Here is a 12,370-nt window from a genome sequence, read left to right on the forward strand (position 1 = left end):
ATTCTCGAAGTCGAATGGAATCTTTTATCAATGCACACTGGGGCATAGCCAGGAACTCTTGGTGTTGATGTACCAAGCACATTGCTGTATTTGAATGTATTTATGAAATATTCTTTACATTATTTGAAAGGTGGACTGTTTAGCTGATGAGTGTGTGCTGTGTGTTTTTGCGTGTGAGTGCATGCGTGTGTGTGCATAGCAGTACGATGTATTCATTATTGAGAAAGATGTCAATGTGTGCACATCTGTATCCCGTTATTTGATTTGATTTTGTTTTGTTTTAGTGGCAGAATAATTTCTTTCAATTTATAAACTGTAGAGCAGAGCTTTGTTTTCCACCTTAACTCATCAGGGCGCCCTGTGCCAAGAAGCCTGCTAGGCACTGCATGGTTTTGGTGCCTAGGAATTAATTGGGGCCACTTCCCATATTTATGTCACATATTAGTGGAGAGGTTCAGAAGAGAGACACAAAAACATTTATAGATTCTGCATCATAAGAGCAACCACTTAGGGGTAAACCGAGTGTAGTGCCCATCATGATGTGGCGTTTGACCACTAGACGGATCAACCAGTCTTTTCCTGTCCCTTTGAACTGTTTCAGCTTTGACAAATTAAACAGTTTTTCTTAGTCAAATCCCCTTGCCCCCCCATGACCCCTCAGCCGCTTCTGGTTTTGGGTACTTCCTTACCCGTAGGTGGACAGAGAGGCTGCTATAAGAGGAGGTGTCGATGGCAAAGGAAGCTTTTCCCTCCTGGTCAGTGGTGCAGTTAATGTTGCTGTTGTCTTGGCCTCCATAAACGAACACCATCTCGTTGGCAATGGGAGCTCCGGCGGAGTCCACAAGCTGGACCTGTAAAGAAAGAAGGGAAGTGAAAGGTTTTTAGGATTGGCCTCCAGTGCCATGAAATGGAAAACTCTTTGGTGAAAACCAGAAGAATCGGCATCGTCGGGCAATATTCATGGTGGGTTTTATTCAGGGGAGTTACAATGAACAAACATTAAAGTTGCATTAAAGTCTATGCTTTTGCACCCCAATTTGTCAACCTAATTCTTCTTCTCACATTAAAAAGTATACTGGAGACTCCTTGCTCATCCTGCCTGTCTTCTATGTGGTAAACTAAGGACTGGATGGACTCATGGTCCCATCAAGTGGATCCCCCTCTACATTGGGGAAGGGAGGAGCACCATTCATGGTGTTCCTTTGCTCTTCCGTGCCGTGAGCTGCATACACAGGTGTGACTTATCATGTCTGTTCACCTTGAAAGGTGCATCAGAGACAAAAGAGAACCTAGTTCTATGTGTGGGATAGAAACTGAAAGAAGGCTGGTCCATTCATTATATCCCCGCCACATGGGTAGTACAGACATAGAAAGGACAAAGAGTCTACACATGCTGTGAGATTTTCCTTCTATCCTCATTTGGTAACAGAATCAAAGAGGCTTTGTTGTTTATTGAGTCTGTTCTTCTTGAAAATGTGGCAGAGTCAATGACTGATGGTGTCTGTCCCATGCAGTGTGGCCTGGAATGATAAATTGCATGTGGCCTGGAATGATAAATAAGTGACTCTTGGTCCACTAAGTCTGTCACCAGCACATGGTGTAACCATAAGGTAGAGCGACAGACCTCTTTTGGTCTGTCTCCCAGGAGGTAGCACAATAGAGTGAGAAGTGCATAATGTTGCATCATGCTTACCCTCACCACATGGTATAACAGGGATAGAAGGAGATTATTCTTCATAAAGCATATGCACAATGCATAATCTAAATAGGAGGGACGTAGCGCTCACAGAATCTGTCCTTAGATTCATGTTAACACAGACACAAAAGAGGCTTGGAGACCATCTCGCCTACACTCCTTGTGCGCAGTGCATGCGGCAGGTTATTGATCTGTGGCACCGACTTCCCGCACAAGGTGCAACAGAGACAAGGGCAATGCTTTGCTCACAGGCTCTAGCTGCCTGCATGGGATAACACAGATGGGAAGCACTCACAGTCCATTAGTCTCCATGGAAGATACCCATGGTTCATTGTCTCTGTCCTCGCTGCACGGCATCCAAATGAGACAGAAAGACATCATAAGGGATAGAGCAGGAGTAGTCTATGTTGCGCACATTGTGAATTGAACCACACCAAGGCAGCCAAACACATTTCCAGAACCGTGTGCCACTGTAACATGGCATGGTATTACTATATCAAGAAAAGATGGTTGGATGCTTTCAGTTGGCGTGTTGTGGGTCGTATGTTTCACACGGTTAAAATGCAGAATGATATTCTCTTTCCCCACCACAAAGGTAAAGCTGTTCTCTGGTGGATGGTGGAGAGGCTCCCTGCTACAGGATAATGTTAAGACTCTGGCAGCGGGAATTCTGATACCTACCTGCCCGTGTAGAGGAAGTCCTTTCATGTAGTAGGGGTCCACATGCAGGAAGCTCACTCTGCCAATGTTGCTGCTGATCTCGCTGGAGCCCTCACCAATGATCTCAACGCCTGAGTGAGAACATGGAGGAAATTGACATGACCACAACAAGATGATCTCAACATCACATCACTGGAACATTGCAGCAAAGCAAACTCTTTGACTATGCGCATTAAGTAAGAAGCGTTCCATCTGCATAGTTCTGCCATCCCAATTGGCATTAGTTTCACAAATTCATGGCATTTGTTTAGACGTCCACATTTCCCCGGGCAAGCAATGAAGAGAAGCGGCAATCAACAGATTCACCTTTCAGTGTGGATGACATGTTTGTCTTTTTACGCTGCTAATTTGTGTACCATATTCATTGGGCAAGCCCAATTCTGGGTGCACATCTTTAATTAGGGGAACCCAAATGTCCTAGTACTGCTGCAGAGAACATTCTGTAAAATTGTTCTTTACAAAGATGTAAATGCCGTCCTTATTCTGTGTTGCCCTAGCAGCTCAACAGCTACTAAAGACTGGGAGAAGAATACTGATCATATTAGCGGGGTGCAATAACTTTTGCAGTGCTGCAAATGTCACACGGGATCAAAGATGTTTGATATATTGGATTAAGGTTATTCTGCTAGCTTTACATCATATTGTACAGGTTTAAATAAGTAAACATGTTTAAGTGAACATGTTTAACATGAAGTGTAACTTCATTGGAAATGATTGCTTTTTATGCTGCTTTAAATACTCGTAAAACCAAATAACTTCACTACTACATTTTAAAATTAATTACAGCACTCATGGAATACTCCCTTTTATAAATTGGTCACCAATTCTTTACCCAAGGAATTTACTGGTCCACAATAAATGTGTCGTTACTCTGCACCAGCAAAACACAAGTTTGCCGATGGGGTGGACAAATTACTTCCAGCTAAGAGCCAGTATTACTTGCAACGGTATTACCAGTGCTGGTAATACCGGCAATCCCCCAATGGGACTCCATGGAATGAGGATTTACCACCATCATCAGCACTCATAATCTGGCAGTAATACCGCTGGGCTGAGAGCCGATAAGGGTATTATCATTTGCTGGTATCCTGGCAAAATTACCGCCAGGATACCAGCAAAGTCAAAATGAGGCCCCAGCTTCAAACTGTTTGCATTCTACAACGTGAGATTTCTTTTTTCTAAGATCTCCGTGTGTAACATTTAAACACTGAACTAACAGGATCAAGTTTACTGGTCTTAAAATGCAGCAAGGGCTGTGATGTTCAAGGAACTGAAATAACATGGTGCTGACAAACTTCTCCCTCTCATCCTTCAAGTCCTTAATGAACAGGCACTATCATGCACTGACCCTACTGTTCTGGTTGATACTTTCAACCACACTGTGCTAAAAGCTCTTGACCTTATTGCCCCATCTAAACTGAGAAAACCTAAACCTCGAGCTCATCTCAACTCTTGGTTCACACCCCAACTTAGAACTCTAAGCAAAGAAAAACGAATGGTTGAATCACATTGGAAAAGTAACCCCACGAAAGTTAATAAATCTAGCATCGTTCTAGGAATGCTAAACTATAAGGAAGCCTGTACTCCAGGCTAAAAAAGACACTTACAACAAACATATAGAGCAAGCTAAATCCAATACTAAAGAGCTTTTCAGAATCTTAAAAGAATTGGAAACCCCTGACACGGCACCTGATACCTGCATCAAAGATAGCAATTGGTGCACTAATATCCAAAATGCACTCCTTGGCAAGATTGCCACCCTCCAAGTCAAAATGAATGATAAACAAACTAGTCTACAATCCAACTTGCAACCGAACTTTCTCCCAATTGTAAACAACTCTATTCCTGATTCACTGATTCTGTTCAGCTTCTCACCTCTATCTACTACTGAAGTGGAAAATATTATCAATAGCCTTAAACCCTCCAACTGCCAAAGGGACCTCCGCCCTGTGCCCATCATCAAGGAAGCAGCCCACAAGCTAGTTCCCTTCATTACCACACTTATTAATTCCTCCTTCAGCACTGGGATTGTACTGGACAATTTGAAGGATGCCTGGGTTATCCCGCTCCTAAAAAAAACAACCTTGTACACTAATATACCCACTAACTACAAGCCCATCGCCACAGTGCCTTTCCTACTAAAAATCCTCGACCAAGCTACCTACCTACAGATTCAAGACTACCTCGAATCTAATAAACTTCGGGGACTAAGGCAATCTGGTTTTCGGCCGCGTCACAGCACCGGAACTGCCCTTATCAATCCCAAAACCCATATCGAAGACCTAAGAGACAAGGGTAAACTTGCTCTACTACTTCTTCTCGATCTCTCTGCGGCTTTTGATCTCGTCAATCATCAAATACTGCGTCGACACCTTAAACTAGCTGCACACTTCTCTGATAAAGCTACAGCTTGGATCAGTTCATTCCTGGACAACAGATCGATACGTGTCTTTTCCGCCCTAGCAGCAGCTTCACCCTCACCCTTCACCTGTGGGGTACCACAAGGATCTTGTGTCTCCCCCACATTGTACAACGTGTTCACAAAACCCCTATTTGATATTTTGGATTATCTGGGTGTCACATATACCAACTATGCTGACGACGCGGAGATACTCATCCCAATCTCAGGAAGCTACTCTTCGACTCACTCTCTGTGAATGCTATCTACCAAGTCATCCAAGCCTGGATGGCGCAACATGGACTTTGTCTGAATGACGAAAAGACAGAGCTCCTCATTCTTGGCTCTCCCCAAAAACTTTCCAAACTGGACCCTGCGTTCAAATCCTTCATCATCGATGGTAACACTATCAAGGCATCTAAGGACACAAAAACACTAGGGATTTACATCGTCTCTACTCTATCTTTAGCTAGACAAACCAATGCAGTCTCCTCTGCAGCGGCTTACACCTGTAAACTCTTTACAGCTAGTCGCACCTTCCTATCACCAGCTAACAGTGTCACACTTGCCAGGACTCTCGTGCTGTCAAAATTGGTTATTGTAATGCCCTCTATCTGGGCACTAACCAATGTAACCTATATAAGTTAGAAATCATCCAAAACAATGCCATCAGAGCAGCACTCAACATCCCCCAGAATCAACACATTTCAGACACCAGACGTAATCTACGCTGGCTCTCGGTCCCTCAATGAATTTCACTGAAAACACTTGCCCTCACTCACAAATGCCTATCTAACCAAGCACCTTGCTACCTAGCCAACAGATTCACTCCCCACAACACTAACAGACCACGTAGAACTGCTCAGACTAACTACCTATCCATACCACGTTTCAACCTTCAAAGGTCAGCCGGAGCTAGCTTCCCAGTAATGGCAGCTAAACTTTGGAATTCGCTCCCCAACTTGCTAAGAGCGGAACCCTCCTTCTACAGATTCAAAAACATGGCCAAAGCCTGGCTGACCGCCCAAGACCCACCATCTACGTGCCAACCTCCTTCCATGCGTTAGCCACCTGCCTCACCTCATGTATATAGATTATGACTTTTATGTTCACACTGTAACTGCCCTATGTATATAACTGTAACTTAAAGTGTAATTGTAATGTTCTGTTTGCCTTTATCATGTTGTAACTAAGTGACGCGCCCGGATGCCCTCGGGCCTTAGGCGCTCTATACATAAATAAATAAATAAACCCTTCTCTCCAGGTACACTCAGTGAACATGCATAAGTTATTTAATTCCTCCTGTTTGTTTCAATGCCTGTCTGCATCATCCTGGTGGCAGTTAGTTGATGATATTAGCATTGGCTCTACGTTGAGTAGACGGTCTAAGCCCCCCCCTCGTCCATGATACTGGTTACAGTTGAAACACTGTGTTCATGTTGCATTCACTCAGGTGCACATTCTGTTTACAATGCCTGCTTCTTGCTTCACTACCCTGGTTACATGGATACAGTATGTATGGCTTGCATAGATTCTTGCTCTGCATAAGGTTTACAATACCTGTCCCCTCCTCCTCTATTGTGGCGGTGACCTTGATTACATCATCATAACCAGAACGCTTCATCTGGAATACTTTGGTCGACACCACTTGATGAAAGCACCCATTCTTATCCACCTGCAAAGATGAGTATTGATTTTTAATGTTTTAACATGTTTACATAGATCGTGTTTTGTCATGATAAGCGCTCAACTATGATGGGCCTGAGCTTCCCACGCAGGAAGACGCCTGTAGAATTCCTGCAGGTGCCTCATTACCCAACAAAAGCTGACACGGAGGAAGCTATTATGCAACGCGAGTGAATGAGAGAACATTATAGGTTAGTCTTCAGAAAGATTGTTTTTGTGCCTAAAAGCATTTTTATTAACTATTAGCTAAGAATAAGAGCTTTGGACCAGCTTCCGCCCTTCACCTCTGGAGAACGAGTGCAAATATTGACCAGACCTTCTGATTTGATATTGAACATGAACTCACTCGATCCGTGTACACTGCTGTTCTTCTGACATCAGTGCCAATTTCATTAGTGCATACCCTGTCTGTCTATAGCAAAACCTGTTTCAATTACATTCATATCACTTATGACAGGGGCCAGTAACCTCCGACTTTCCAGATGGTTGGTCTACAACTGGTATGTTCCCTCACCTTGAATTTGCGTGGTTGGTCTGATGGAAGTTGTAGTCCAAAACATGTGTAGAGCCAAAGGTTGCAGACCCCTAGCTTACGCCTTAAGGACCCAACTGGTATGATCCCTCACCTTGAATTTGCGTGGTTGGTCTGATGGAAGTTGTAGTCCAAAACATGTGTAGAGCCAAAGGTTGCAGACCCCTAGCTTATGCCTTAAGGACCCACCAAATTATTTTTTATCTGGATTGCCATCCTGAGTTTGACTCTTGCAACAAGAGTACCCTGCATGCTTTAGCCACAATCAGTACAACATGTAAGGTTGATGAAAAGAGTCTTGCATATGACAGAATCCCCGATAAGGGTGAGCTTGAAAATTTACAGTATTACATACCCATGTTCACACTGAATAATACTGAATAAATGCAGTTACTTAAATTCAACTATGCATGGCACAATTCCTTAGTAAGAGTGACACCACCTTTCACTGATAGATGTTTAATATGCTGTATTTGCATACACATTTGCTCAATGCACATACCTTAACAATTGTTCAATGCACTGTCGTACAATAAAGTCAGACAGTACAGGAGCTGCTGCAATGTGGCCTTTAAATTGCAAGTTACCTGTTTGACCTGAGCTGTTTCCCACACTGAGCCCAGTTGTTATATCCTATATGTTAGTTTATGCTTGTTCTGCTCTGCTAGTTTGGACTGTAGAATATAGAACTGTAGTATTTTGTAGTGTCAGTGAGGTTATGGTGGCAGACAGGTGAAGATTGCCTTGGAGAGGAAAGCATGGTTTGAACACACAGAAACATGCATCAAGGCTATCAGGGACTGTGAGAAGGATTTAGTGAACAGGTTTTTCAAAGTGAATTTGGTGAAGCCGAAGGAAGTATCCAAGGAAACGACAACTGTCAAGGGCAAGGACTGGAAGAGCAAGGAATTTACAAGACCTTCTGCAGAAAATGTTAGAGAAGACAATGCAAAAAAAAGCCTTTGCCAACTCTACATTCTGTCCCGCGCTGAACAAAACATGTTCGAGTTATGGAATGAATGGTCATTTTAGCACTGCGTGCAGAAATAAGAAAGCCGACCAAAGAGTTAAATGCGCACAAGAGGATGATGATGATGAGGGGGAGGAACAGGAAGTTGAGGTTGTCACAATGATCAGATGTAGTAGCAAATAGACTGCTCCCAAAAGCATGTTTTACATTGAATGTATTATTTCTGAGCTCACAGTTGATTCAGATTCTCTATATACTATAATAACATATTGAAAATGGCAAGAGTTGTGTAGAAAGGGATACAACCCTGTTTTGAAGAAGCCTGATATTAGGAATCCTTGTGCTCTTGAGGGCTCATTGATCGAAATGCTGGGCTACAGGCTTGCCTTAATTGAATTCAAAGGCAGGTTGGCTGAGATTAAAGTATGTGTGGTATTTAAAGGTGTGAATGTTTTCTGATGGGAAGATCAGGCTAAGCTTCAAATTAAACTAAATCCTGGTTGCCAGGAGCCAATTTCCAACTGAAGGCTTGTATTCAAACTATGTTGCATGCAGTGGGACACATACCTATAGCCTTGAGGGAAGATGTGAAGGCAGAACTAAATAGACTGAAGAGTAAAGGAGTAATTGAATAAGTGATGCTTAGGAATGTGTGTTCCCTATTGTGGTTGCAAGGAAACTGAATGTTAAGGAGAGAATCTGTATGGATTTGAGAGAGTTGAAAAAGGCTATAATGGTAGTTAAGGATGCCTTATGTATTCCCCATGTATTCCCCATGGAAGGGCATATTGTATTTTAAGATTACAGATGTCCATATCACACTGTCTTCCCATGTCTCTAGAGCTTAACACATCTGAAATATGATGAGGAACATAAGACTTCTGGTAGAAGTCGAGAACTGGAAAACCAAAACTTCTCCTACCTATATTTTGTCAAATCCTATATAAAACAGGAAAATACTTTATGAATCACTTTTTGTTATTTTGCAAAGCTGACTGCAATACATAAAAAGTTGTTTTCCAGTTTGATGCTGAATCTTCCTACTGACTGATATCAACTGATGACCAGTGGCATTCCAATTTCATACCAGTCAAAACCACCTTGAGCAAAATAAAACCACATTTAATTTACAAAAACTGTCTATTTGCTTGACTAACCGTTAAGCTTATTTTTGTTTCTCACCATTTTAACTTAAAACCTGTATTGCTATTACCACAATATGGTGAGAAACTAATGGACTCCAAGAGATTTCATTATTGCTATAGATAATGACCCTTCTCAGTGTATGGCTGACTGTTTTGACCTAGGCCATTACATAGGGTGGGCCATTTTTGCATGATAAGGACCACTCCTAAGGTCTATAAATCTATATTATATTGGGAAAACAGTTTATGCACATTGAACTTATTCATGATATTCTGTATAGAGAGCCTGTTTATGAACGAAGTGCCTTCTCGTGATCAGGCAACATCAATGTATATACATGTATATATTGAAAATGCTGAAGGTTCTTAAACTTGTACGGATTTGTCCCAATTGTTTTTGGATCTCAGAGGGAAAATGGAAGTTAGAAACTTAAGGTTAATAGTAAGAAAACGAGATTTACCAATAATCAAAGCAGATGTTGATGTCCCTTTGCGGGTTGTATCTTAAGGTGTCCAAGGACTATGGCTATGTCTACGGGGCATGTCTTGTTGCCTTAATGTCATGGTCCCATTTGCCTTTGGAAGTAGGGGGATAGTGCTACCGTATTAAATATTGAATTATGGCAGAAATTCACCCAGACCAGTTACTTGTTGAGCTTGGGTATTAACATTGTGAAGGTGGTTACATGATCAGACACACTTTCCTCTAACATACACCAGTCCACATTGTTCATCAGTGGAGATCAGCATTGAGCAGTCATTGCTCGGGGCAATCTTACTGTGGGATATACTATTGTTCCTGGTGTTTTCCCCCGACCCTCTTGGTACCTGCGGCGTTCACCTCTTCCCATACGTAGACTAGCATCTGGTTCCCAAATCGCACAACTCACCCCACCCTCTCTGCGTGGCCATGTTTCAGACTCTCTGCGCCTCTGTGTGGCTCACTTTAAGTCTACTGTCTATTCCCCCCACCTTCCCTTTTTCTACCATCTCTTTACTTGCTTTCCCCTCCCATACTCCATCTTTGTTCCTCAATTACCCCCAATAGTTCATGTCTATTGCTACTCCTCCTCCTTTCTAACTGCTATAAACGAGTGATGTGGACTACCCATGATGGCCATGCTATGTTTGACAGCTAGAAACTGACAGTGTAAGAATTGACTAGATAGCACCAGTCACAAGACTCTCATGGTGGGGTACAGCTTTAGAAAAGATTGTATTGATCGGTCTGTTTCATAGAACAGTGGTGACCGTGGGGTCTCTTGCCAAGTGGAGGGCTCTGGAGGTCTCACCGTTTTTAACATTATGTCGTAGCTTCATTCGATGGTCCTTTGCCACAGGCCCAATTTTCTTCTGAAAGGTGTGGGCCTATATTGCATCATTTACACATTGGGGCCATGTGAATACTACGGTGCTACCCGTACTCCCCTCCGTCTCAGTTCAGGTTCTGAGGTCTACACTTACAGGGCTTATAGATCAGACCTCACTGGCCATATTGTGTTAGCCCCTCATCTGAAATCCTTCAGATATGTCACTATCAGGACGCCCCGTCCTGAAAGATATAGGTACCGCTGTACCAGAAGGGAAGAAACACCAGTACATAAGAGGCATCCCAGAAGGGAAGAAACACCAGTACATAAGAGGCATCCCCCATTTTGTTGCCTTGAGTATAAAATAATCCCTGATGTGGGTAGTGCTCTGGGGGTGCAATGTTTGACAGGTACCCCTATTAAAGTAAGTAAATATAAGCAGTGCATCCTGACCTTCAAAGATCATGGGGGTCATTAAGACTTGGGCGGTAAGGACCCCTTACCGTCCTATTCCAAGGTCCCTTGGCGGGGACCGTACGGAACGTGTGGTATGACCACACGTCCCTTACGGGTCCCACTAAGGGACCATGGCGCTAATAACGGGCTTGCAAGTCGCAAGCCTGTTATTAGCACCCTCCCCATTCCCATTTCAGCCCTACAGGGGCACAAATGGGAATGGGGAATGGTTTGTTCAATGGGGACTTACCAGTCCCGCCAGGGTCGGACTGCACCGGTAAGTGCCCATTGAACAACACCGGTGTCGGACCGGTTATAGGAGGCAGTCATGGTGCAAATAGGGCCATGACTACCACCAATCTCAGAATGAGGCCCCATGTCTCATATGTTAAGCATATGTACAAAAACACATATATCCAGAACACACCTTATAAATATAAGCATGCTTAGCCAATGCAATGTGTTCATGTGTAAAGTAGGATTAATGAGCTGAATCTCTTTGCATTCCCTCCTGTGGTTTCACCCCATGTCAGCTCCCCTTCTGTTTGTAGGCAGGTGGTCTCTACTATTATTGGGGTGTTTGAGCAGGAAGCAGAATCAACAGGTAGAAGGGGGCAGTGGAAAGGGCGGAAGCATCTCTATTACAGTCACAGAGGGTTCCTCCCTAACTTGTATCTCCATTTTACTAAAGGAATGTTTCCAGGGCACTCAACATAAACATCTAACTGCTCTCCTTCTCCCCTTTACAGTGTTGCCAGCTCTTTGCAGGAGCCTGTGTCATTACTATCAGACGTAGGGCTCCGTACGGCCATAGGGCATGTCAGTGCAGTTGCTATCACTAAGCTTTCAGAAATACTGTGGCGATCAGCACCTCCTAGGTTCCTTGAGGGCCATCCCCTACAGAACTATTACGAGTTTGATGGTGCAGTAAAAACGTGGCAGTAATTCCGTTACTGTAACCTTTTTTGGCAATAACGGATGTACTGCAATTTTTACCACACTGTCGATTTACGACTTTGGTGGAAAAGTGGCTACAGGTAAATCTTCCACGTTTCCTATCAAAATCAGCAGATTTACATCTGCAGAATTACCGCTGACAGTAAATGCACCAAAATCCCCACGGAGTACCATGGTCTCCGGAAATAGGTAATTACACCGCCCTACAACCTCTCCCAATCCCTTGGTAAGCTTGTGGGACCGAGTGGCAGTAACAGTAAATGATTTTGGCATTCATTCAGCAGATTTACTGCCGAATTACCGCCAAACTCATAATGAGGTAGTACGTCCTTGCTGGAGAGAGGACTTGTGTCATCTGGAAACTTTTCTGTGATTCATGGCTGGAGCCTTGAAACCCTCGCTGAGAGTTGGAGTAAGGCTCTCATAGCAGAGAGCTTTTTAAGTCCCCCTGCCCTCATTTTATGGTAGGATGATGATTCAAATCATTCCTGCCTTCTGGC

General features: G+C 43.3%; 1 protein-coding gene across 1 annotated transcript in view; it reads right to left on the bottom strand.

Moving 5' to 3' along the window:
* The window catches only part of LOC138580190 (alpha-2-macroglobulin-like), a 273,947-nt gene that overhangs the window by 180,697 nt on the left and 80,880 nt on the right, over positions 1-12,370 (bottom strand). The window contains exons 9-11 of the mRNA XM_069650527.1: positions 6,375-6,489; positions 2,378-2,487; positions 690-851 (exon numbers count right to left, since the gene is read on the bottom strand). Of these exons, the coding sequence (XP_069506628.1) occupies positions 690-851; positions 2,378-2,487; positions 6,375-6,489 (387 nt within the window). The remainder of the gene's footprint in view (positions 1-689; positions 852-2,377; positions 2,488-6,374; positions 6,490-12,370) is intronic.

The sequence above is a fragment of the Ambystoma mexicanum genome, chromosome 3p (genome assembly GCF_040938575.1).
Source record: "Ambystoma mexicanum isolate Mex_15411 chromosome 3p, UKY_AmexF1_1, whole genome shotgun sequence".
In the NCBI taxonomy this organism is placed as follows: Eukaryota; Metazoa; Chordata; class Amphibia; order Caudata; family Ambystomatidae; genus Ambystoma; species Ambystoma mexicanum.